The 27,547-nt window shown below is 40.7% G+C and overlaps 1 protein-coding gene across 3 annotated transcripts in view; it reads left to right on the forward strand.

Annotated features, from left to right (window-relative positions):
- Positions 1-3,563: 3,563 nt before the first annotated feature.
- Positions 3,564-27,547, forward strand: part of LOC133999378 (CSC1-like protein 2) — a 29,221-nt gene continuing 5,237 nt past the window's right edge. The window contains exons 1-24 of one of the 3 annotated variants that reach the window (XM_062438601.1): positions 3,564-3,645; positions 6,912-7,133; positions 8,880-8,959; positions 10,269-10,307; positions 11,289-11,379; positions 14,651-14,688; positions 14,926-15,068; positions 16,375-16,426; positions 16,970-17,078; positions 17,600-17,670; positions 17,900-17,980; positions 18,674-18,797; positions 20,486-20,619; positions 20,725-20,862; positions 21,460-21,613; positions 22,510-22,616; positions 23,278-23,364; positions 23,457-23,522; positions 24,170-24,332; positions 24,507-24,612; positions 25,404-25,571; positions 26,290-26,405; positions 26,504-26,587; positions 27,164-27,184. In XM_062438601.1, coding sequence (XP_062294585.1) covers positions 3,640-3,645; positions 6,912-7,133; positions 8,880-8,959; positions 10,269-10,307; positions 11,289-11,379; positions 14,651-14,688; positions 14,926-15,068; positions 16,375-16,426; positions 16,970-17,078; positions 17,600-17,670; positions 17,900-17,980; positions 18,674-18,797; positions 20,486-20,619; positions 20,725-20,862; positions 21,460-21,613; positions 22,510-22,616; positions 23,278-23,364; positions 23,457-23,522; positions 24,170-24,332; positions 24,507-24,612; positions 25,404-25,571; positions 26,290-26,405; positions 26,504-26,587; positions 27,164-27,184 — 2,400 coding nt within the window. In that variant the 5' untranslated portion in view covers positions 3,564-3,639. The remainder of the gene's footprint in view (positions 3,646-6,911; positions 7,134-8,879; positions 8,960-10,268; positions 10,308-11,288; positions 11,380-14,650; positions 14,689-14,925; positions 15,069-16,374; positions 16,427-16,969; positions 17,079-17,599; positions 17,671-17,899; positions 17,981-18,673; positions 18,798-20,485; positions 20,620-20,724; positions 20,863-21,459; positions 21,614-22,509; positions 22,617-23,277; positions 23,365-23,456; positions 23,523-24,169; positions 24,333-24,506; positions 24,613-25,403; positions 25,572-26,289; positions 26,406-26,503; positions 26,588-27,163; positions 27,185-27,547) is intronic. The other 2 variants (XM_062438610.1, XM_062438618.1) reach the window with 2 other exon arrangements.

Below are 27,547 nucleotides of genomic sequence, written 5' to 3' on the forward strand. Positions count from 1 at the left end.
ACATAAACACATTATTTAGCAATGATCCATTAAAACATTTGTAATGATGACAACAGTAAATAAGATCAGATCAGATTTTCCTTTATTAATCCAACAATTTGCATTATTACAGCAGCAATAAGAACAATAATAGTTAAAATATGTAGTAAAATAGTTGTGACATTATTTACATTATTTACAGTAATGTTGGTATTAAGCTGTAATATAGCAGACATTCTTATTGCATTAGATTAAAGTTAAATATATATATTATATTATATTACATGAATATTACACACAAGTGAAATGATTAGTGTGAATTTAATGATTATAAAGAACTAAATATTATTAATAATAAACTAAATTACAAAACACATAAAAAACACTCCTGTTGTCTTTGAGTCAAGGAAGGAAGGGAGGGAGGGATCAAAGGAGGAAGGGAGGAGGAAGGAAGGAAGGAACGGAGAGAGGGAGGGAGGGAGGAAGAAGGAAGGAAGGAAGGAAGGAAAGAAGGAAGGGAGGAAGGAAAGGAAGGAAGGACAGAGGAAAGAAAGGAAGAAGGAAGGAGGGAGGGAGGGAGAAAGGAAAAGAGGAAGGAAGGAAAGAAGGACAGAGGAACGAAAGGAAGGAAGTAAAGAAGGTTAAAAGCAGTTTATAACTCCTACCGAACGTCATCCGTCTGTTAAAACAGGAAGTGAAACTAAAATCTGTTTCCATCTCTGATTATTGATTATTGATCAGAATGTTCTTCGTTTAGTTGAATGAAACAAATCAGTTAGAATCTGCTGACTCGTTGTTTTTATCTCTAAACTCGTTAAACGTTGGCAGCTTCCTGTCGGCTTTCAGAGTAAAAGACCAGGATCTGATGTGAAGTCGGTTTGTCTGAGCTTTTATTTTGTAGATCAGAAGTTTTATTGAACATTAAACTGAGACTGTTCATCATCGTCTTCATCACCTCAGACGCTGATGAAGAAGCTCTGCAGTGTTTCTGCTGCCTCATTAAACCCCGACCGATATATCAGTCAGCTGATATTGATCTATCAGAGGTTTATTAGTATCGGTATCGGATTGTTTTTCAAGTTATATAAGAAACATTTTGTTTATATTTGATCCTTTTTCTTGACAAGTTCAATATATTTATGTTGTTTCTTTAAAAAAAAAAGTGTATCTAATTATTATCATTACTTCACAGTGAAGTTTACAGTTTTATTGTTAAACTGTAAAATATCTCAGCTTCCAGTGATTGAAGGATCAATACTAATCGTTTGTTTGTTTGTTTACATTCTGCAGATTATCAGCTAACATATTGATTACTGCTTAATATCAGTATCAGCCTCTAACAGTCGAATCAGATGTTCAAACAGTCACATGTGACTCAGAGCTCCAACGATCGATCAGCAGTAAACTGATCAGCTGATTGATAATCAATCATTTTAATTCTTTCTTCAGATTCTCAGATTTAAAACTTTTCTTTGTCACTAAACATCACCTCTGACTCTGTATCATGGATCTACTTTCTGTGGATGAATACGTACGTTAGGTCTGTGGTTCGGTCAGAAATACTTTACTGCAGTACAGTTTGAGGTACTTGTACTTTACTGTAGTACAATTTGAGGTACTTATACTTTACTGTAGTACAGTTAGAGGTACTAGTACTTTACCGTAGTACAGTTTGAGGTACTTATACTTTACTGTAGTACAGTTTGAGGTACTTGTACTTTACTGTAGTGCAGTTTGAGGTACTTGTTCCTTACTGTAGTACAGTTAGAGGTACTTGTACTTTACTGTAGTACAGTCTGAGGTACTTGTACTTTACTGTAGTACAGTTTGAGGTACTTGTACTTTACTGTAGTGCAGTTTGAGGTACTTGTTCCTTACTGTAGTACAGTTAGAGGTACTTGTACTTCACTGTAGTACAGTTTGAGGTACTTGTACTTTACTGTAGTGCAGTTTGAGGTACTTGTTCCTTACTGTAGTACAGTTAGAGGTACTTGTACTTTACTGTAGTACAGTCTGAGGTACTTGTACTTTACTGTAGTACAGTTTGAGGTACTTGTACTTTACTGTAGTGCAGTTTGAGGTACTTGTTCCTTACTGTAGTACAGTTAGAGGTACTTGTACTTTACTGTAGTACAGTTTGAGGTACTTATACTTTACTGTAGTACAATTTGAGGTACTTGTACTTTACTGTAGTACAGTTAGAGGTACTTATACTTTACTGTAGTACAGTTTGAGGTACTTTTACTTCACTGTAGTACAGTTTGAGGTACTTGTACTTTACTGTAGTGCAGTTTGAGGTACTTGTTCCTTACTGTAGTACAGTTTGAGGTACTTATACTTCACTGTAGTACAGTTTGAGGTACTTGTACTTTACTGTAGTGCAGTTTGAGGTACTTGTTCCTTAATGTAGTACAATTAGAGGTACTTGTACTTTACTGTAGTACAGTCTGAGGTACTTGTACTTTACTGTAGTACAGTTTGAGGTACTTGTACTTTACTGTAGTGCAGTTTGAGGTACTTGTACTTTACTGTAGTACAGTTAGAGGTACTTATACTTTACTGTAGTACAGTTTGAGGTACTTTTACTTCACTGTAGTACAGTTTGAGGTACTTGTACTTTACTGTAGTGCAGTTTGAGGTACTTGTTCCTTACTGTAGTACAGTTTGAGGTACTTGTACTTTACTGTAGTACAGTTTGAGGTACTTGTACTTCACTGTAGTACAGTTAGAGGTACTTGTACTTTACTGTAGTACAGTTTAAGGTACTTGTACTTTACTGTAGTACAGTTATAGGTACTTGTACTTTACTGCTGTACAGTTTGAGGTACTTGTACTTTACTGCAGTACAGTTTGAGGTACTTGTACTTTACTGCAGTACAGTTTGAGGTACTTGTACTTTACTGCAGTACAGTTGGAGGTACTTGTACTTTACTGCAGTACAGTTAGAGGTACTTGTACTTTACTGCAGTACAGTTTGAGGTACTTGTACTTTACTGCAGTACAGTTTGAGGTACTTGTACTTTACTGCAGTACAGTTAGAGGTACTTGTACTTTACTGCAGTACAGTTTGAGGTACTTGTACTTTACTGCAGTACAGTTTGAGGTAGTCATAGACATGTCAGATGTCTCTGAGTTGTTAACAGCTCCACCAGATAGTGATGTTTGTTGGTGCAGAGAGTAATATGTGGATCAATATGTGGATCAATGAAAGTGATCAGCAGTATCAGGCTGATGTGTTCAGAGGTCAGAGGTCAGTGAGTTGTTGTTGTGGCTGCAGCAGACTGATAAGAGCTTCAGTAACATGATGTTCACGCTGCAGACCCTAAACTGTGAACTGCTGCTTTATCTTGAAGCAACAGCAGAGAAACAACAGAATCAGTCAGACGGTGCTGTTGAGCAGCTGCTGAGCCGTGATGTCACTTCCTGTTTCACCACGATGGATCTAACCCTAACCCTCTGATCTGACGCCGTGACGCTCAAACAGATTTTTCTGAGAGCTTCGATAAATCTGACTTGAATTTAAAAATACGGAAGTGCCTGAACGCCTCACATCAGCCGGTCTAATGGGTGTGATGTCATCAATGAATCAATAATCTATTAATATCTGATAATAACGGATTGATTAGCTGATGAAGACGAGATGTGTCTGCTGGCTCCATCATGCAGGTCAGCCTGAAGTGTGTGTGTGTGTTACTGTGTGTGTGTGTGTTACTGTGTATGTGTGTGTGTGTGTTACTGTGTGTGTTACTGTGTATGTGTGTGTGTGTGTTACTGTGTGTGTGTGTGTTACTGTGTGTGTGTGTGTTACTGTGTGTGTGTGTGTGTGTGTGTGTGTTACTGTGTGTGTGTGTGTGTGTTACTGTGTATGTGTGTGTGTGTTACTGTGTGTGTGTGTGTGTTACTGTGTATGTGTGTGTGTGTGTTACTTTGTGTGTGTGTGTTACTGTGTGTGTGTGTGTGTGTGTGTGTGTGTGTGTGTGTGTGTGTGTGTGTGTGTGTGTGTGTGTGTGTGTGTGTGTGTTTGCTGTTATTTAAACTGTAATTCATGTAACTTTGTGGTTAAAATGTTTTTATCTCTTACTTCCTGTTGGCCTCGGAGCTGCAGACAGAAACGTTTATCAGCTGTTATCAGCAGACGCTGCAACGATGTTCTCTGCTGCTCCAAGTGTCTTAAAGCTGCAGTCTGATGATTCCTCCCTAACCATAACCCTAGTATCCATGTGGTATAATTTAAATTTAAAGGGTTAACATGTGAAAATAAACGTATGAATAACTTGCACACATTCTTTTTTTGTGGACCCAGCATCAAATTTCTGCTTTTAATCCATTTAGAGAGAATATATTAGAGGATTATGGCAAAAATGTCTAAGTGGTGTAACCATAAAAACTTTGTACCAAATAATTCAACTTGCTTAAAAACAGTAAATAGTCAATAAAACACCATATCAACTAGTTTGGCATGATCTTACATTATAACTTTTATATTAAATAAAGGTAATGGAATACAATTGTTCTACATATTACATTTACTCTGGTTACCATGGAGATCAGGAAACATTTACATGTTTTAAATGAAGTCATTATTAGTATAAGTCCACTTAAATACACTGTAGGTGATAAAATATGTAATATTTATCATTCTTTTGTGGTTACACCATTTGACATTTTCAGGAGCATTCAGTCTTACTTTTGGTAAAAAATGGTGTAAATGTCATTTCAAATGATATAAAACCAACAAAAATACTAAATGTACATTTTAACAAACCTGATGCTGCTTTTAAAACTAGTTTAACTGATTTATGAATTCATCATCTTACCAACACTTATTAGTTACTGACCCACGTTCCTCTTGTTCATACTGACTAATAAAAGATGCCGTTTAAAACTAGTTTTTAAAGATGTTTAGGGTCTTTTTCTGTTTTCATCCATTTATAAAACAATTATTAAAACAATAAAACCTTAATTACACATTGATCCAGTTTTCTCTCATTGATCCTTTTTTAATATATTGATTATATTGAACTGGGCGTAACTCGGACCTCCATGATGTCTTGTTGCTACGGACGTCCATGATGTCTTGCTGCGGAGCCGCTGAGTTCAGTCTGAATTTATCTCCTATAAAACCAACAAAAATACTAAATGTACATTTTAACAAACCTGATGCTGCTTTTAAAACTAGTTTAACAAATTTATGAATTCATCATCTTACCAACATTTATTATTAGCCTTTTTCCTCCTGTTAATACTGACTTATTAACCAATGCCTTCATAATGCACGTACGTATCTTTTAACAGTCAGTATGAACAGGATCTTTAATGGTTGTCAGTCTTTAGACACTCAGGCCTGATACTCGTTTGGTTCCTTGGACCTCAGATAGTTTAACAAACTGCTGCTTTTAAAAAAATGTTGAAGATATTTTTTCATCTTGACGACCGGACTGTACGAACACACTGAAGGAGAACCGTTAACAGTCAGTATGAACAGGAGGATTACAGCTCTTAATGTTCATTAGTTTAGAATCAGCTGGCTCAGTGAGGAGCTCTGTGTCTCTGTCTGAACATGTTGTGTGATGCTAGTAGCGGCTAATGCTCCAACCCACGCTGTGACATCATCGATAGCTTCATATCAGTTTTTAAAACACCTCAAAGGTGTGTGTGCTACTGTGTGTGCTACTGTGTGTGCTACTGTGTGTGTTACTGTGTGTGTTACTGTGTGTGTGTGTGTGTGTGTTACTGTTTGTGTGTTACTGTGTGTGTGTGTGTGTGTTACTGTTTGTGTGTTACTGTGTGTGTGTGTGTGTGTGTGTGTGTTACTGTGTGTGTGTGTTACTGTGTGTGTTACTGTGTGTGTTACTGTGTGTGTGTGTGTGTGTGTGTGTGTGTGTTACTGTGTGTGTGTGTGTGTTACTGTGTGTGTGTGTGTGTGTTACTGTGTGTGTGTTACTGTGTGTTACTGTGTGTGGTGTGTGTGTGTGTGTGTGTTACTGTGTGTGTGTGTTTGTGTGTGTTACTGTGTGTGTGTGTTTGTGTTACTGTGTGTGTGTGTGTGTGTGTTACTGTGTGTGTAACTTCAGATGAGTCATGCTGCTGCTCTGCACAGTGATAACAGCGGGGGGGGGGGATAGGGGTTGGGGGGGTTTCCCGATCAGCTGATCATCAGGAACTGAAGTTGTATTGATCAGACTGAAACTGTCCTCCTGCAGATTTATTGATTATCTTATCGATTGATTGATGTCAGCTGATCAACTCACAGAGATGAAGATGTTTCGATCAATAAACCAGAAATAAATCATTTCATATTTCATTCATTTAGCTTCACTTCAGCTGAGCGACTGTGTAGACTTTACTTTGTTGTTTCTGCTGCAAGGGACAATAAAGTTTATCCTTATTTCTAAAGTTTAGATCTGATCAATAAAAAAATAACTTTTTAATATCAAAGTGATTAAAATTAATCAGAAATATAAAATCAATCATGTGAACAGTGTTGCGTTCAGGGACCCGATCAATAACACGATCGGATCAGACTGATTTCAGCTGATCGCAGAGTATTGATCTCTTTTCTTCATGACGTCATCATCGTTATAAAAGAGACGTTTGACTGAATGAATGAGTGTCTTCATGTCTGCAGTGACCGTTTGCGCTTGAATGCATCGTCTCCACGGTAACGCAGCAGACGTTTCTTTGTCTGCTCGGTCGGGGGCGGGGCCGTCGTGATGTAACAATGACATCATTATGGGCCCCGGAGCGCCGTCGCTGTCGCTCTGTGACAAACGGGCGGCGAGGCGTGGAAACTGGGTCAGCGGGGGGTTACCACGGCAACGGGATCAGCAGGTCACAGAGGGGGGGTTATGGGGAGATAGGGGGGCTGCTGCTGCTGAGGCATGCTGGGAAATGTAGTGTGTCTGATTTGTTCTTCTTCTTGTCTCCATCAGGTTCTCAGCAAAGATGCGGCACTGAGCGTGCTCAGAGCCTCGATCGTTACCATGACGACGATATTTGGCGGCGGGCAGGCGTGCGGCGGGCAGGATAACTGCTCCGCTCACAGCGAGTCCAAAGCCTACTGCTACTCGGCTCGGATCCGCAGCACCGTGCTGCAGGGACTGCCGTTCGGAGGAGTGCCGACAGTACTCGCTCTGGACTTCATGTGCTTCCTGGTGAGTCAACGTTACTGCACATGCTCAGTACACACACACACACACACACACACACACACACACACACACACACACACACACAGAGTATATAACACACATATACACACACACACACACACAGTCATTTAAAGTAGATGATCAGCTTTATTCAGCTTCACATCTGGATCAGGCAGGTTTTTACCTTCATGTTGGTGAAAGATTCACTTAAATGTTCACAGTTCTTCAAAAAGATGCAAAGATTTGGATTTAACAATAAGAACAAACACTAAATAAACCCTCTGCAGGATGTTAGGATGTAAAACAGCTGTAACTATAACGATGTGATCGTCCACAATATGAACGATAACTTCCTGTAAACAGCTGAAGACAATAGATGATTGATACTGTTAAATAAAATGAATCAAAAGCAAAGCAGCAGGTCAGAGGAGCTGATTCAGTGTGTTGATCAGAAGTGGTTCAGACACCAGCTGCTGTGATGTTTATATATATATAATAAGGATTAGTGCTGTGTATATAGATATATATATTATATTATTGATCAGAAGTGTTTCAGACACCAGCTGCTGTGATATTTATATATATATATATATATATATATATATATATATATATATATATATATATATATATATATATATATATATATATATATATATATATATATATATATATATATATATATATAATAATAATGATTAGTGCTGTGTATATAGATATATATATTATATTATTGATCAGAAGTATTTCAGACACCAGCTGCTGTGATGTTTCACTGTTTACAGACCAAACTGATGTTGAAGTGAGACTCAGCTTCAGTATTTACACACATCGACAGCTCTGATGAAGCTACACACTGTATTAAATATATAAAGTTACTGTATTAAATATATAAAGTTACTGTATTAAATATATAAAGTTAAGTTCTTTTAAAAGGTTTAATATAAACTGAACCTGGTCAGAGTTAATATAACGGTCCAGTTCAGTTAAATCATATAAACTAGTCTTTAATAGACTGAGTCTTATACACCGGTTTGGATGTTTGTGTTTATTTATTTAGTCTCTTGCACTGATCTCTAATATCATAATGTTTTCAATTCCTGTGGAAAGTTTGTATTTATCGCTTGAGAAGTAAAATGATGATTATTGTTATTGTGTTGATTCTCGTTCAGACTGCTGCTTTAATGTTTCCATCAGGCAGCAGGTTCAGGTTCAGGTTCAGGTTTGTCCTCGTGTGATGTTCACTGACTATTGGAAAAATCAATACTGCAGCAGAAACATGTATCGAGCCACTTCCTGTCCTGACTGCGGCGCTTCAGTCACATGATCAGGAAACCATCAATCAATCGATTAGGTCAGGATCGATGTTTTAGTGTCATTTTCTGCCTGACGACTAACAGGAAGTCCTCCTCTTTCTCTTCCTCCTCCTCTTCCTATTCCTCTTCCTCCTCTTCCTCCTCCTCCTCCTCCACCTTCTTCTACTCCTGCTCCTCCTCCTTCTTCTCCTTCTTCTTCTTCTTCTTCTTCTTCTTCTTCTTCTTCTTCTTCTTCTTCTTCTTCTTCTTCTTCTTCTTCTTCTTCTTCTTCTTCTTCTTCTTCTCCTCCTCCTCTTCCTCCTCCTCTTCTTCTGCTCTTCATCCTCCTCCTCCTCCTCTTCTTCCTCCTCCTCCTCCTTCTTCCTCTTCCTCCTCCTCCTCCTCCTCTTCCTCTTCTTCCTCCTCCTCCTCCTCCTCCTCCTTCTGTGTTCAGGTGCTGCTCTTTGTCTTCTCCATCCTGAGGAAGGTGGCGTGGGATTATGGCCGCCTGGCGCTGGTCACCGACGCCGACAGGTAACTGAGCCGTGGTTTCCAACATGTGGGTCGGGCCCTCTGAGAGGTCACGGGATGATAGACAGGGGGACCGCAGCCATTCTTCTTCTGGGTTTTTTTTTTTTATCGTCTCACTTTGACTCCACGTTAACAGATTCGCCGCTCCACGCTGTGACATCATCGTGACATCATCAGAGTCCTGACAGACAGCTTGTTTGTTTTTGTTTTTGTAAAGGTTGTAAATTAAGGGACTCCATTTCCCAGAATGCACCTGAAGACAGTTGGGCGGTGTGTTAGCAGCGTTCTTCATCTGAATGGATGAAAACTCAGTGTCCATTGGTGTTACTCAGTGTCCATTGGTGTAACTCAGTGTCCATTGGTGTAACTCAGTGTCCATTGGTGTAACTCAGTGTCCATTGGTGTAACTCAGTGTCCATTGGTGTAACTCAGTGTCCATTGGTGTAACTCAGTGTCCATTGGTGTAACTCAGTGTCCATTGGTGTAACTCACTGTACATTGGTGTAACCCAGTGTCCATTGGTGTAACCCAGTGTCCATTGGTGTAACTCACTGTCCATTGGTGTAACTCAGTGTATTTTAATAACAATCTGATTATATACAAGAAAATATATAATAAATATATAATCCACTTTTAGCAACATAACACTGTTTTCAACTAATTTTACATCATTTGTCGTGGAAATACTCCCAAAAAAGTTTTCTTTTCATTTACATGTTTTAAATGAAGTCATTATTAGTATAAATACACTTAAATACACTGTAGGTGATAAAATATGTAATATGTATCATTATTTTGTGGTTACACCATTTGACATTTTCAGGAGCATTCAGTCTTACTTTTGGTAAAAAATGGTGCAAATGTCATTTCAAATGATATAAAACCAACAAAAATACTAAATGTACATTTTAACAAACCTGATGCTGCTTTTAAAACTAGTTTAACTGATTTATGAATTCATCATCTTACCAACACTTATTATAACTGAGCCTTGTTCCCCCAGATCCGCTCTCTTTTAAAAGATGTCACACCTGAACTTATATGTTTGTTTACTTTTAATTCCAGTGTTTATTGTGTTCAGAGTATTTATGTTGTTGTTTAATTAAATTATCTCTGAGCTGCTGCTGATTAAACTGATCACATTATTATTATTATAATCAGATTAAAGTGACGGAGCTTCTGGTTCATTAATGTTTTCTTCTTGTTGTTGGTTTTTTAGTTTGTTGTCTCAGTTAAACGTTTCGTGTTTGTTTTCCTCGGTTCTGACAGCAGCTGTTTGTTTATTTATGTTCTTTCTGTTCGGATCCTGAAGGCTGAAGAAGCGGTTCAGCGACATCGAGGAGCGGGAATAGTATGTTGCTGCTTCCTCTGTGTTTGGTTTGTCCGCTAACATCTTCCACTTCCTCCTCCACTTCCTCTTCCTCTTCCTCCTCCACTTCCTCCTCTTCCTCATCATCCTCCTCTTCCTATCTTTGTGGTTTCATTAACAGGGTGCTGCTCTCTGATTGGTGCACTAACACGACTTCTCCGTTTCAGTGTGTCTGCAGGTATGGGGGGTTGTTAGTGCCACTGATCACACTTCACTAAACAGGAAGTGGAATTATTCTCTGAGACGATTCATCGACTAAATAAATAATCAGTGTTGATGAAAACGATCGTTAGTTGTTAAAGCTAACGGTGGCACTAATCAGCTCCCATACACATGAATACTGACTTCATTCATATATAATATGTTACTGTGTGTGTGTGTGTGTGTGTGTGTGTGTGTGTGTGTGTGTGTGTGTGTGTGTGTGTGTGTGTGTGCGCAGTGCTTACATGAGGCTTTTCTGGTGTTGGCTAACGTGATGCTAACACTGCTCCGCACTTTTTCTCCATTTTAAACATTTTAAACTCAGCCGAAGACGAGACAGAGATAACTATGAACCGGTCCAAAGGTAACGGTGGATGTGTGTGTGTGTGTGTCGTACACCCAGTGATGTGCTAGCCAGCCAGCTAGCTAGCATCCTGTCGTTCTCACATCTGGAAACAGCTGCTTCCTCTCTGTGCTGAGTCGCTGTTTCCTTCAGAAGTTTCCAGATCAGAGTTCAGACTCTGAGCGTTTTAAAGGTTCATTCTGCTCAAATCAGCAGAATAAACCTTTAATTATTTAACTATTGTCTGGTGAAAACATCCTGTTAGCATCTGTTAGCCTTTTTTAGCTCCTTCTGTGTTTTCCCACCGAAACGTTCACAGGAACAAGAAGAACTAAACTCAACAGCTGAGTCCATTCAGCTCTCACATGTAGAGACTAACAGCTAACGGCTAGCTGACTCGTGTCCCTCTCTCTCCACAGCGTTGCCTCGGCGATGCACTCGGAGACGCCCGACCGCTACGAACGCCTCACGTCCGTCTCCAGCTCCGTCGACTTCGACCAGAGAGACAACGTGAGTAACTCTTCTTCTTCTTCTTCTTCTTCTTCTTCTTCTTCTGACTGAACATATTTCTGTCACCAACTCCGAGTTCAAGACGAGTCATCAAGGAACAAACGAATAATAAACAGTCTTTAACTGTTAACGGTAAACGGAGCTGTAGTGGAGATGATACAGTGGCGCCTCCTGGTGGAGAAAATCTAAACTGCAGATTTGAGTTTGAATTCAAATTATTTAAAGGAGCAAATCTCAAGGAGTAAAGTAAATCACAGCTGTGGACAGATGTTTATGTTCGGTCTGTCAGAGTGAAGCAAAGATTATTTTTTACTGACAGAAAAGATTGTAAATAACTGGATGTCAACATGTCGCTTTAAATCCAAGAACAAGTCCAAACAAATTGTCATATTTTCTAGTTCTGGGTGCAAAAAGGATCGACTCCAGGTATCGATTGACGGGAGATGTTTAGATTCTACTTGGTATCGATTTATTTCAGTCGATACCTTAAAGCAAAGGTGTCAAAGTCAAGACCTGCAAGAGCTTAAATGGCATTAAAGTAAAAGTCTATGCTGTTTTAAAGGAGAGTGATTTATGTTGTAATAACACAGCGATTGGTTTACACATCAGACATCCCAACTGTCCCAGAAGTTTCGGGGAATCTCCCGCTTATTGAAAGCGGCTACCTGAGACACAGTCTCCCAGAATCTGGAGCGAGTGAGCAAGAGAGACTGTGTGTGTGTTTGTGTGATTATCAATGCAGTGTGTGTGAGAGCAAAGTGTCCTGATTGCTGTGTGTTGCAGCTTAGTAGCCCAACCCCCCCCCCCCCCCCCCCCCCTCGGACCGAACCTCCTTGAAATGAGTTTTGGCAGGTTGGGAGGTCTGACTCATGTTTTTTATATGTTAGTACATGTACACTATTTCTATACTTTATAACATAACAATCAAATGCAGAGACAGTTTAACAGTATGTATAACAATATGTTAAGGTGTAGTTACATTCATATAGTCTTACTATCACAACCGGCCCTTTGAGGACCATTGTAACGCTGCTGTGGCCCAGAGTGAAAATGAGTTTGACACCGCTGCCTTTAAAGGTACAGAGTTACCCAGTCCTAGTCTGGCACTTGAATCTGTGCAGGTTCAATGAAATCTGAAGACTATCGAAGTCTTCTGGAGAGAAATGTTCTGCCAGTGTCAGAAAGCTGCATCTCAGTCACAGGTCCTCCAACAGGATAATGAGTCAAAACTCAGCTAAAAGCACCAAGAATGACTCAGAACTAAAAACTAAACTGTCCTTCTATGAACACTGATGTGACTCCTATCCAACATCTATGGAAAGAGCTGAAACCCTTCAAACCTGAGACAGCTGGAGCAGTTTGCTCAGGAAGAGTCAAACTACCTGCAGACAGGTGCAGAGATCAGCTGTTACAGGGAATCACTCTGAAGGTCAAAGGTCATTGTTGTCCAAGTTTCATTTGCTTTATTTAAAAGATTCTGTTGAGTCAAGCTTTTATTTATACCTGCAGTAACGTAACGAGTGTAGATGTCATCAAGCCAAGTTCTTCACCTGGTTCTCACACACACACACACACACACACACACACACACACACACACACTCAGCAGAGACACACACATTCACGCTGAACCTGCAGTTAAAGCTTCGTCAGTGAAAAGCCAATCACAGTAATCTTTTTAAAAGAATAAGCTTCTTCACACTCTGCTGCATTTGGAGCCGGTCTGGTCTGTTGCATCAGCTCAGTGACGTGGACGCGTGGCGGGAAAGTCGTCACCATGACAACGACACCCAGTTAGTGACAATCAAACAGTCTGATAACACTTTAACAGTCAGAGCTTCATCAGAGCATCACAGCATCAGTTATTAAACAACACTGACTCAACAGACTTTAATTTAAATGAAGATCTTTGACGTTGCCTCTTTGAATATATTGATCACGTATTGGTAATTATTGATCGCTTCCTGAGCAGATTAGATGTGACGTGTGTGAGGAGTGAAAAGTGTGAAGTCGTCCTGCAGCTCAGGTTTTAATCTGTCAGCTGTTGCCGGCGACGATAATCCAGTTTAACACCAAGCAGCTCAGACAGGAAGTCAACCAGACGCAGAAGCCCCGCCCACTCACCTGACCTCACCTGCACGCCCACATGAGCAGAATGTCAGATTCAGTTCTCTCAGATTTAATCAATATATTGATATTATATCAATATCATGATATGAAACTAGATATCGTAATATCGCGATATGTCATCAGTGTTTCTTTTCCTGGTTTTAAAAGCTGCATTACAGTAAAATATATAATGTTCTGAACTTACCAGATGGTTCTGTTATTTTAGCAGAGACATGATGTAATCAAGTGACGTCTGAGAACAACGCCTTGATCTAGTGATGTCACAGCCCTTGATCATTACTTCCCCCTGATGATTTCATCTAGGACTCTGTATGAATGTAGACCCTCCTCCCGTTGAGAGTCTTTGCAGTTAACATTGTCAACTAACCACCTAAGAACCACCTGATCAAGTTATACCTGAATGCAAATGCTCCCCCTTCCTCCTTTTGTTGATCACTGCCTTGGTCTTACTGTATAAAGAGCCTCCATTTCATTTGCTCAGACTCACTCTGTGTCAGTGTGCTCACCGATGTCCCAGGTTATCAATAAACATCCAACACCACAGCAAACTTTGAACATGGGGAAGCACCCATCCCACTAAACCTATTTTTCGTATTCAGAAACAAGCTTTAAGAATCATCTACTGTTTCCATCACACTCATTCATCTCATCCTTTGTTGTTAACATCAGGCATCCAACCAACTACAGACCCAGCTCTCTGAACTCAACCCTTCCTCTATTCTATCATCTATTCCTAATGTCACTAGTTTCATAACAACTTTAAACTCAGGTCTGTCTGTCGAACATCTCAGGCACAGTTTAGTCTCATTTACAGAGGTTCAGTGTTGCAATATTTTAATTCAACACCTGAACATTTTAACAAAGCTGTAAAAGGTTTGTTTCTATGGCAGCAGTGTTATCTTTATGGATGATCTTTGGATTATCGATATAATCGGTATTATTTGTATATGTGTAAATCTTAAAGTCGATATATAGACACCATGATGTCAATAGTTACGTTATTGTACGATAAGTCGATATTCTAATTATTGTCACAGGCCTATGCAGTAATAAAAATGTGAAGCTTCTTGAGTAAAGTCTTAAATATTGAAGAATGAATGTGCAGATTTGCAGATGAGCTAATGGTTTATTATCGTCTGCAGGGTTTCTGCTCGTGGCTGACGGCCATCTTCAGAATAAAGTGAGTATCGACTCGTCTGAACAGAAGATTTCCTTCCTGTATTCATGCCAAACTTTATTTATCACTGAGCCTGATTCCTCCTGTTCATATTGAAGATGGCTTTTAATAGTCAGTATGAACAGGTTTAGATATAAGATCAGTTTTACACACAGTTGAAGCAGAGTTTAACCCTCTCTACCCGCTGAGCCGGACAGGAAGTAGCGTGTGTTTGACGGCTGCGTCTTCGTGTCTCTGCAGGGACGAAGAGATCCGAGAGAAGTGTGGCGAAGACGCAGTGCATTACCTTTCCTTCCAGAGACACATCATCGGCCTGCTAGTGGTGGTCGGTGTTCTGTCTGTCGGCATCATCCTACCGGTCAACTTCTCTGGAGACCTGCTGGGTAAGAATACTACAATACTGCAGTACTATTACTGTAATACTGCATACTACATCACTATAATACTGCAGTACTTTTACTGTAATACTGCATACTACATCGCTCATAATACTGCAGTACTTTTACTGTAATACTGCATACTACATCACTCATCATACTGCAGTACTTTTACTGTAATACTGCATACTACATCACTCATAATACTGCAGTACTTTTACTGTAATACTGCATACTACATCACTATAATACTGCAGTACTTTTACTGTAATACTGCATACTACATCACTCATAATACTGCAGTACTTTTACTGTAATACTGCATACTACATCACTCATAATACTGCAGTACTTTTACTGTAATACTGCATACTACATCACTCATAATACTGCAGTACTTTTACTGTAATACTGCATACTACATCACTCATAATACTGCAGTACTTTCTTCCAGCTCTGCAGTTCAGACTATATGTTAGCCTTAAACTAGCTAGGCAGCTAGTTAGCTTAGCTGACCTTTAATCAATCAATCAATCAACATATTGGCCAGAATATTCAGTATTGATCAGTATCATCATCAGCAGAAGAAACCCGTCTGTGAGTTAAACCTAGTCAGGGTTAGGGTTAATTAAAGGGTTAATTAAAGGGTTAAACCTGGTTCATAGAGCAGCTTCTGGTTTCCTGTCAGTGTCTCACAGTCGCTTCTGTCTGATTGGTTTTAGTCAGAATTATCAGTAAAGATGCTTTCCGCAGCCGAGCAGCGACCGGACGTCTTTCTAAAGAAGGTAAAGCTGTAGATGTGTGTTTGTGTCTGGTGGTAGAAGCTGGATCTGAACCTGGAACATAAAAAGACTCCAGTCCTGGTTCTCATCCAGCTCCCTGATCCCTCTCAGGCATCGTGGACGTTTCTCCCTGTCGTCTCCTCCACTGAAGTTTTAGCGGTTAGCTGTTAGCTGTTAGCCGTTAGCAGTTAGCAGTGTGCTACAGATGTCTTTTTTTATTTTTGGGGAAAACAAATGATGAACACAAACTGTAATCTGAGAACCATTTGTCACGCTAACAGGAACACGACTCATCTTTAAAGGACATAATCACATCTGTGAACGTATGTTTCCAGCTTAATTAGACGACTAACTCTCATCTATCTATCTATCTATCTATCTATCCATCTATCCATCTATCCATCTATCCTTCTATCCTTCTATCCATCTATCCATCTATCCTTCTATATATCCATCCATCTATCCATCCATCCATCTCTATCCATCTATCACGTTTCCTAATCTTTATTTTATTTATTTGTTTATTCCAGAGAACAACGCCTACAGCTTTGGACGCACTACAATAGCCAACCTGAAATCTGGGTGAGTCTTCATCATCATCATCATCATCATCATCATTGGATGTCTATAAGCCAATCACAGTGCTCCACATCATCCAAAGTGGAAGGCAGTAGAGCCACACCCCCTTTTTCAAAGCGTGGCCGACCGTGAGGCAGTGTTTTTTATCCTAGGATGGCAAAGATATAGAAAACCCTACTGTTGGGGTCTGTTTTTAACCGACCCAATCAAGCCACTCAGGAGCAGAGTAGGGCGGGTCATGACTTCGCCATCCTAGGGGAAAAAAATTAGGCAAAGATACATTTTATTCTATAAATCATATTTAGAGAACAATCGTTTAAAGTAAAATCTAAAATCTATCCATTGATCAAATCCCTTTATTTATTAATATGAGATAAAAGTTCATGAAAAATAAATAAACTCAAGCTTTTTGGTCTCTTAAGATGATTTATTGTCATTGTTACTGTTGGTGGGTTTTTTCTCCATCACTGAAATAAGAAATAACCCATAATAAAGTTTTAATGCATCAGATCAGAAACGATGAATAATGTGTTTGTGATTCTTCAGGACGAATCTTCTGTGGCTTCACACTTCGTTTGCCTTCATGTATCTGCTGCTGACCGTCTACAGCATGAGGAGACACACGTCTAAGATGCACTACAAGGAGGACGACCTGGTGAGTGGGGGGGGGGGGGGGGGGGGAGAGAGGGAGAGAGAGAGAGAGAACTCTGGACTGCTCACTTGTGCCACCTGGTGGTCGTTGGTGTACACTGCAGCTACTGCTGGATAAAGAAGCTACTTTAAAATCTTTTTTTTTCTCCTTTTTTTCTCTTCTTTACTTTCTAATGTGGACTTCAAATGTTTGATGACAGCTGATGATTATTTAATTCAGATTGAAATGTGTCAACAGCTGTTTCCTGTTTCTCTCAGGATGAACTGTAACTGTAATAACTGTTCATGTAGCTCCACCGTCTGATTATTTATTATTTTCTGCATAATGCTTCTTTATTTTTATATATGTGCAAATAAACTAAACAGAGACGAATGAAAATAGAACAAAAGTGAGATAATAATGAAATATAATGATTTACAGAACAGTAATAGTACACAGTAATATTTGCAGCTGCAGAAATTAAAAGTGATGATTCAGTACTTTTTGCTCTCAGTTGTTTTAATCCCAGTTTTTTTGTCTTGCAGGTGAAACGTACTTTATTCATTAACGGCATCTCTAAATATGCAGAGGAGAGTCAGATCAAACAACACTTTGAGTAAGTTCACTGATCTTTTTCTTCTTCTTCTTTTTCTTCTTTTTCTTCTTCTTCTTTTTCTTCTTCTTCTTCATGCTGCAGGTTTTTCAAGTTTTGCTTGTTTGTCAGTAATTTACAGCAAACAGCAGTTATTATAATAAATAAATCAATGTGTCGTCCCATTAATCAGATGTATAGATATTGATATATTGATAATGATTTAATGATATATTGATCTGTGTGTTTTCAGGCAGGCGTATGAGAACTGCACCGTGCTGGAGGCTCGAATCTGTTATAACGTCGCCAAACTGATGTCGCTCAACGCAGAAAGGTGAGAGATTTTATAAAGATTCAATAGATTTAAATAAAACAGCATAAAATATATTTCTATCAGCGTGTAGAGCAAGAATCCAAAAATCACAGCAAAGATAAATCTAAACTATCAATAACAGAGAAAATATTAATACAGTTATAACAACAGGAAGTTAAATCAAACAGGAAGCTGCAGGTTCTATCAGATTTCTATTAGTGATCAATACGAGAGCTGCAACAGAAAAGTCTCTTGATAATCAATCAATCGTTTGTCTTTTCTAACTCTAAAAACATCATGATGCCATAAAAAAGACTTTTTAATACAATGAAATAGTTAAAAACAAAAGAAAAACAAGCTAAAATAGAAAAAGATAAAACAGTTAGTGTAAGAAATTATTATTATTATTATTATTAATGGATTTAATTAAAAGCAGAAAGTGTTGAGCTGATTTAAAGATCTGCAGGTTTAGCTTCACTCTGAGGACAGAAAGCAGACGTTAATTATTGATTTTAACATCAGTTCTTTGACATTTGATGCTTTTTAGTTTTCTGTGACACTAAACCGAATATTTTTGTCAGACAGTCGAAGAAATTCTGACAGATTTTTCACTATTTTCTGACATTTTACAGACAAAACAACTGATGAGTTTATCTTCAAAGTGTTCAGCTGCTTAATGTTGAATGAAATTAACAGTTTGTGTTTGTTTATCAGGAAGAAGACGGAGCGCAGTAAGAAGTTCTTCACCGACCTGATGGCGAAGGAGCACGTTCCCACTATGATCAACCCCAAACCCTGCGGACACCTCTGCTGCTGCGCCATCACCGGCTGCGAGGAGGTGACGAGTTTATATTAACAACAAGCTTTAACTAAGTTTACAGACCCCTAAAATATAACAGGTGGAAGGAAGGAAGGGAGGAAGGGAGGGAGGAAGGAAGGAAGGGAGGAAGGGAGGGAGGAAGAAAGAAGGAAGGAAAGGAGGGAGGAAAGGAGGAAGGAAGGAAGGGAGGAAGGGAGGAAGGAAGGAAGGAAGGAAGGAAGGGAGGGAGGAAGAAGGAAGGAAAGGAGGACAGAGGAAGGAAAGGAGGGAGGAAGGAAGGGAGGAAGGAAGGAAGGAAGGAGGGAAGGAAAGAAGGAAGGAAGAGATGACAAGAAGGAAAAGAGAACATGAAAGAAATATGGAAGAAAGGGAAGAAGGAAGAAAGGGAGCAAGGACAGATGGAAGGAAGGAAGGAAAGAAGGAAAGTGGGCTGGTTCTGGCCCACGGGCCGCATGTTTGAACCCCCTGGCTTATTACAGGTTCAGGTTCTACTTACAGCTCCTCCTAGTGGCTGAACGTAGACTACACAGCTCAGTGACTCAATGCAGCAAGACATCATAAACGTCACAGTTAGACCCATCCTGAGACACAGACAGGTGAGCAGCTTTTTGTCCATGTGAAGCCACCGTAGCTCAACTCTGCTCCACATATTTCACACCTGACAACATTATCCTTTACTTTCTGGAAGCTTTTAAACCACGCTGGACTTTAGTGTGTCTTCATCTGCATCATGTTCCCTCCAGTCAGCTAGCTAGCAGGCTAACTTACTACCATCATGTTCCCTCCAGTCAGCTAGCTAGCAGGATAACTTACTACCATCATGTTCCCTCCAGTCAGCTAGCTAGCAGGATAACTTACTACCATCATGTTCCCTCCAGTCAGCTAGCTAGCAGGATAACTTACTACCATCATGTTCCCTCCAGTCAGCTAGCTAGCAGGATAACTTACTACCATCATGTTCCCTCCAGTCAGCTAGCAGGCTAACTTACTACCATCATGTTCCCTCCAGTCAGCTAGCAGGATAACTTACTACCATCATGTTCCCTCCAGTCAGCTAGCTAGCAGGATAACTTACTACCATCATGTTCCCTCCAGTCAGCTAGCTAGCAGGATAACTTACTACCATCATGTTCCCTCCAGTCTGCTAGCTAGCAGGATAACTTACTACCATCATGTTCCCTCCAGTCAGCTAGCTAGCAGGATAACTTACTACCGAGTCAAAGTAGCCGAGGGCAGCAGTAAACATTCACTCTGTGTTTCAGGTTCTACTTCAACACAAAAAGCTTAGAGCTCCTCCTAGTGGCTGAATGTAGACTACACATCTCAGTGACTCAATGCAGCAAGACATCATGGATGTCGATGTTAGACCACTAATGATTATTCAGGTTTAATGACTCATCCTTACTTCACACCCAGCATCACGTCATGTGACACAAAGGTTGTCTCCATGGCAACAAATATAAAATTCAGACCGCCATTTACTTTTCCAACACTTGAACTTCAGGTCACTTTAAAATGTTCGACGGAACATTTTTCTTTTATTTATTGTGTTTTATAGTTTATCATACTCATAATTGTTCTTTTATTCTATCTTGTGTCTAACAGCACTTTGGTCAAACTGAGGTTGTTTTAAATGTGCTGTATGAATAAACTTTGAGTGTAGTTGGGTTGAGTTATTGACCCATCAGCTGGTGTTTGTGCTGCAGGAGGAGGCGGTCAGCTACTACACCAAGAGGGAATCCAAACTGAAGGAGGAGTACCGGAAGGAGAAGGAGAAAGTCCACACCAAACCTCTGGGAATGGCCTTCGTAACCTTCCAGAACGAGTCTATGACGGCCGTGTAAGCCACATGCCACATGCCTAACCCCCCACCCCTCTGTGATTCAGGCTTTATGGTGAACATAATGATTACTGACCCTAACCCCCCTCTCTCTCTGTTCTGCAGTATTTTGAAGGACTTTAACGCCTGTCAGGTTCAGGGTTGTCTCTGTCGTCAGGAGCCTCGGTCCTCACAGTTCAGCGACGTTCTTCACGTTCACAGCTGGAGCGTTTCGTACGCGCCCGACCCGCTCAACGTCCGCTGGTACGTCCAGAAGCTCCACCCGTCTAAAACATCCCTAGCATTAAAATCAATCAATCTTTATTTGTATAGCGCCAAATCACAACAAAGTTATCTCAAGGCACTTTACACAGAAGACCTTGAGTCAAGGAAGGAAGGGAGGAAGGAAGGAAGGAAGGAAGGAAAGGAGGAAGGAAGGAGGGAAGGATGGAAGGAAGGAAAGGAGGAGGGAAGGAAGGAAAGGAGGAAGGAGGGAAGGAAGAAGGAAGGAAAGGAGGGAGGAAGGAAGGAGGGAAGGGAAGGGGAAAGGGAAGAAAGAAAAGAAGGAAGGGAGGAAGGAAAGAAAGGAAGGAGGGAAGTAAAGAAGGAGGGAGGGAGGGAGGGAGGAAGGAAGGACAGAAGGAAGGAAGAAAGGGGGATGGAGGAAGGACAGAAGGAACGGAGGAAAGAGAGAGGAAGGAAAGAAAGAGAGAAGGAAGGGAGGAAGGACAGACGGAAGGAAGGAAGGGAGGAAAGAAGGAACAGTCAAAACAGACGGGGTGAATTTGACCCGGGAGGACGACAGGAGGGTTAAAACAAGTGAACCCTTCCGATCAGCTGATGTGTTGTTTTCACCCTCAGGGAACATCTGTCGCTCGGCGGGATCTCCTGGTGGATCCGATGCTTCATTATCAACGTTATCCTCTTCCTCCTGCTCTTCTTCCTCACCACGCCCGCCATCATCATCTCCACCATGGACAAGTTCAACGTCACCAAGCCGGTGGAGTATCTCAACGTAAGAAACCTTTAGACCTTTACGACTCCTCTGAAACCTCTTTAAACTCAAACTTTTAACCTCTATAATGTTATAATATGTTGTTATAATGTTTCTTTCCGGTAATTAACCTCGTTGTGTATTGTTTGAAATGTTCATAGAGAGCATTACATCACACTTTACTGAGATTTGACTCATTAACTTTCACTTAACCCTCCTGTTGTCCTCGAGTCAAGGAAGGAAGGGAGGAAGAAGGAAGGAAAGGAGGGAGGAAGGAAGGAAGGAGGGAAGGGAGGAACGGGGGAAGGAAGGGAGGAAGAAGGAAGGAAAGGAGTGAGGAAGGAAAGGAGGGAGGAAGGAAGGAGGGAGGAAAGAAGGGAGGAAAGAAGGAAAGGAGGGAATGAGGGAGGGAGGAAGGAGGGAGGGACGGAAGGAAGGAAGGAAGGAAGGAAGGAAAGGAGGAGGAAGGAATGAAGGTAGGAGGGAGGGAGGGAGGGAGGAAAGAAGGAAGGAGGAAAGGAAGGAAGGGAGGGAAGGGAGGAAGGAAGGAAGGAAAGAGGGAGGAAACAAAGAAAGAAGGAAGGAAAGGAGTGAAGGAGGGAAGAAAGGAAAGGAGGGAGGAAGGGAAGGTGGGAGGGAGGGAGGGAGGGAAGGAAGGAAGGGAGGAAAGAAGGAACAGTCAAAACAGACGGGGTCAATTTGACCCGGGAGGACGACATGAAGGATAAACATCGTTGGTTCAGCTTTCAGGAGAAATTTAGGCTTCAGTATTTTTCCCAAACACACATCAACATGTAGACTGGAGGAGCCGATCTTCAGAGTGTTTTTTCAGGATGATCATGTGACCTGTTTCTCCTGCGGCTGACCCGTCTCTGTTCTGACTCTGTTTGTGTTTATTTGTTTTTATCTCTGAACAGAACCCCATCGTGACCCAGTTCTTCCCCACTCTGCTGCTCTGGGCTTTCTCTGCTCTGCTGCCAACCATCGTCTACTACTCGGCTTTCTTTGAGGCTCACTGGACCAGGTAAAACCTTCCTCCTCCTCACCCTCCTCTTCATCACTATCAGTACTATATATGCTCCTTATACATATATATATAATAATAATAATATATATATATATATATATTATATAAATACTACAGTATAAGTATCAGTACTTCATTACTGCTTTAACCTTCGTGTCATCCGCCCGGGTCGTCTGTTCCTTCATTCCTCCATTCCTTCCTTCCTTCCTTCCTTCTTTCCTCCATCCTTCCTTCCTTCCTCCTTTCCTTCCTTCTTTCTTCCTCCCTCCTTTCCTTCCTCCCTCCCTCCTACCTTCTTCCTTCCTCCCCTCCTTTCCTTCCTTCCTCCCTCCCTCCTTCCTTCCTCCCTCCTTTCCTTCCTTCTTCCTTCCTCCCTCCTTTCCTTCCTTCCTCCTTTCCTTCCTCCCTCCCTCCTCCCTTCCTTCCTTCTTTCCTCCCTCCCTCCCTCCTACCTTCCTTCCTCCTTTCCTTCCTTCTTCCTTCCTCCCCCCTTCCCTTCCTTCCTCCCTCCTTTCCTTCTTCCTTCCTCCCTCCTTTCCTTCCTTCTTTCCTTCCTCCTTTCCTTCCTTCTTCTTCTTCCCTTCCTTCCTTCCTTCCTTGACTCTGGGTTGATAAATAAAGATTTGAGTGTTATGTGTGACGGTGCTTCTGTCTGCAGGTCTGGAGAAAACAGGACGACGATGCATAAATGTTACACCTTCCTGATCTTCATGGTTCTGCTGCTTCCTTCGCTCGGACTCAGCAGGTAATAAAACCAACTAGTTTCCTGTAAGAAGTCTGAACTCTGAGTGAACTTTGACCTTTGACCTCACTAAAACGTCTGTCTGTGTTCTTCAGTCTGGATGTTTTCTTCCGTTGGCTCTTTGATAAGAAGTTCCTCGCCGACGCTAAAGTCAGATTTGAGTAAGTCAGAATGTTTCCGATCTCTTTCTGTGTTCACACGCTGTGATAAATATTACAATTAGATATAAAATATAAAATTAAATATGTTTTTTATTTGTTTTCGTGTTTGTAAAGGTGTGATTAACGTAAAAAAAAAAAAAAAAAAACTCAATTCAAGCTTAATTCAATGAAAAAATGAAAAAAGTCCAGTTTGTAGATGCTTTAAAAAATTTAACATTTGTAAACGAAAAATTAACGTATTATCATTTGGACTACAGTGAATCTGTCAGTGGCGGTTTATTGTAATTTTAACTTTGGTCATAATCTAGTTTATAACATAAAAATGAATTTGGGATTTTTAAATTCTGAATTTAATTTAGAATTTAATGAAATATTTCAACAGGATTCAAAATGAACATATATATCCAGTAAACAAGTGAGGTAAAACAGTGAGGTACAGAACAGTGATACAAAGGGTGGAGATTAAGCAGAGAAGTCTATCTCTTTTCCTTTTATTTATAATTTGCAGTAATGAAAGTGTCAGTAGATTTAGTTTTTAGTCATTTTCTCAAACAGACAAAGGTTCCCTGAAGGTATCAATAAGTTATCAATAAGTTAGATTGGTTGATCAGTAGAAGGCTGTAACGGCGGTGCTGCGTCTCCTTCAGGTGCGTCTTCCTGCCGGATAACGGAGCGTTCTTTGTCAACTACGTGATCGCCTCAGCGTTCATCGGAAACGCCATGGACCTGCTGCGGATCCCCGGTCTGCTCATGTACATGATCCGCTTGTGTCTGGCTCGCTCCGCCGCCGACCGCCGCAACGTCAAGAGGGTGAGATCAGCTGTAGCAACACAACACGATCAATAACTAAACACTGAGTCCATCGTTGAGTCTTTAGAGGCCTCGGCATGGTTGTTTGTCCGGTTTTCTGGTGTAATACACATTTCAGCCTCAGGGTGGCGCCACTGAGCTGAGTCAGTGTTAAACGTGTTGTCGTCTCTCCAGCATCAAGCCTACGAGTTCCAGTTCGGAGCCGCGTACGCCTGGATGATGAACGTCTTCACCGTGGTGATGGCCTACAGCATCACCTGTCCCATCATCGTCCCCTTCGGTCAGTCTCAAATACTACTACTAATACTACAACAAATACTACTACAATACTTCTACCAATACTACTACCAATACTACTACAAATACTACTACTAATACTACAAATACTACTACAAATACTACTACAAATACTACTACAATACTACTACAATACTTCTACCAATACTACTACCAATACTACTACAAAGTACTACTACAATACTACTACAAATACTACTACAAATACTACTGCAAATACTACTACAATACTACTACAAAGTACTACTACAAATACTACCAATACTACTACTAATACTACAAATACTACTAATACTACTACTAATACTACAAATACTACTACAATACTACTACTAATACTACAAATACTACTAATACTACTACTAATACTACAAATACTACTACAATACTACTACTAATACTACTACTAATACTACAAATACTACTACAATACTACTACTAATACTACTACTAATACTACAAAGTACTACTACAAATACTACTACAAATACTACTGCTAAAGTACTACAGTATCAGTACTACAGTATCAGTACTACAGTATCAGTACTACAGGAACAGTACTACAGTATCAGTACTACAGGAACAGTATTTGTACTACAGTGTTAAATCCTGTATTTTGCATGTGAAGACATTTAGGACAGTAAGTCAATAACGTAATTAGTGTGACAGGCATTGATTGGGTCAGTCGGTCAGTCGGACAGTCTGTGGTTATTGATCAGCGATGTTCAGCATTGTGCAACATCTTGCCTGATCAGCTCCTCTGTCCCTCTGCAGGTCTGATGTACATGCTGCTGAAACACCTAGTAGACAGATACAACATGTACTACGCTTACCTGCCCTCCAAACTGGACAAGAAGATCCACTCTGGAGCCGTCACCCAGGTGGTGGCTGCACCCATCCTCTGCCTCTTCTGGCTGCTCTTCTTCTCCACCGTACGCACAGGTAAGCCCCGCCCCCTGCTGGACCAAACACTGAACCGCCTTTAATTTTCCCCCCACTCGTCCGGGTCTACGGCTCCCAGTGTCACACGTGAATCTTTACGGCCCGAGTGGGAAACAAACCCCAGTCTCCACATGATAGTCAGGCATCAGCCGATTGGATAGAACTTCAACACTTACATGTTTTACATTTGTGAAATTTGAAAATTTGGCTCCATTAGTCCCTGGTTATACCAATGCTCAAAGCCCATGTGCTGTATCAGATAGATTGGTCAACCCAATGAGGAGAAAAGCCTGGTCTGCCTGATCTTGCGGGCGCAAAAAGACCCAATCAGGACAGCGTTGTGCCGCCCCAGTGCTTAATGACCCTAACCCTAACCCTTTCACTCATAGCCGACACCACACATGTCTGTGGGACGGAGGGCTGTGGGTCTAAATGTTAATAATCTCTGGGAACATAGACACACTCCCCTTTGTGTAATTCTGCTTTATTGACGACTATAAATGAGATTATGTCTGTTTATGGTTTGCATCTCCTGTGTGGAGTTCTTGTCCTGCATTGTATGTCTACAAGACTTTATACAGAAGACTTTATACAGGATGTGAAGTGTGGAAGGAATTAAATCAATAAAAAGACAATCTTCTGCCCTCCAGTCAGTCGTATGTTTGAGTGGTGTGAGCTAGTAGTTGTTGAGTGATTAACTTCTAAACTCTTCTGTCAGGTTTTGAGACCCCGACCTCCATGTTCACTCTGGTGGTCCTGATCGTCACCATCGTGGTCTGTCTGTCTCACGTCTGCTTCGGACACTTTAAGTACCTCAGCGCTCACAACTACAAGGTACGACAACATGTTTACTGTGTGGAGCGTTGTGGAAGCGATCAGCGTGGTTTAAAAACGTGTGAAACATTAACGCTGACTCATCGTTTGTGTCTCAGATTGACACCAAGGAGACGGACGTGGACGCTGTTGAGAACGGACGTCCACCTCGTCCCTCGTCCTCGCCGACCATCAAGTCTCAGGTGAGCCAATCAGACGACGGCTTAAAGTTCAGACACAAAAACAGACTTTCCAACTTTAGCTTAACAAACTAGCTTTAGTTCTTTTTACTCATTAACAGACAAACTTTATATTTTGAGTTTGTGTTGTTGACACAGAAAGACTAGTTGTTGAGTTTAGTAGCCAGCTGACTGAATAGCTTTTGACTTCTTCATCAGATGGAAACTCACAAAGTCTCAAAAACACTGAGCTAACGTGAACGAGAAGTTAGCATGTTCTCCCCCGACCATCACAGACATTCATGTTAATATTTAATAATCCTGACTTCCTCCTGCTTCTTCTTCTAAGGATTAATCGCTGGTGTAGTATCGTACAAATAGATAATCAGAAAATAACTTTCAGGACTTCTGAGTTTTCTAGATACCTTAAATGTTTGTTAAATGTCTGAATGCAGCTGACATCCAACATCTAAAGTTTAAAGCTGTTAAAATGATTCATATTAACCGTTTATAGGTCTGCTCAGCTGTTTGTTATATCTCTCTCTTTGTGTCATGATATCTGCTCAAAAACTAAATCTATTGAACCCATTTAACTTTTAGGTCAATCTTCACTTGTTTGAGGTATGTAATGCACAGACAGACCATCAGATTGTGTTATGGTTGCTATAGATACAGGTTGTGTTATGGTTGCTATAGATACAGGTTGTGTTATGGTTGCTTTAGATACAGATTGTGCTAGTGTATAAACGAAGAATCACTTCCTTCCATTCTTCTTTCCTTCCCTCCTTCCCTCCTTCCTTCCTTTCTTCCTTCCTTCCTGTCTTCCTTTCTTCCTTCCATCCTTCCTTCCTTTCTTCCTACCTTCCGTCCGTCCTTCCTTCTTTCCTTCCCTCCTTCCCTCCTTCCTTCCTTACTTTCTTCCTACCTTCCTTCCTTCCTACCGTCCTTCCGTCTTTCCATCCTTCCTTCCTTCCATCCTTCCTT

Source organism: Scomber scombrus, chromosome 2 (assembly GCF_963691925.1).
Source record: "Scomber scombrus chromosome 2, fScoSco1.1, whole genome shotgun sequence".
NCBI lineage: Eukaryota > Metazoa > Chordata > Actinopteri > Scombriformes > Scombridae > Scomber > Scomber scombrus.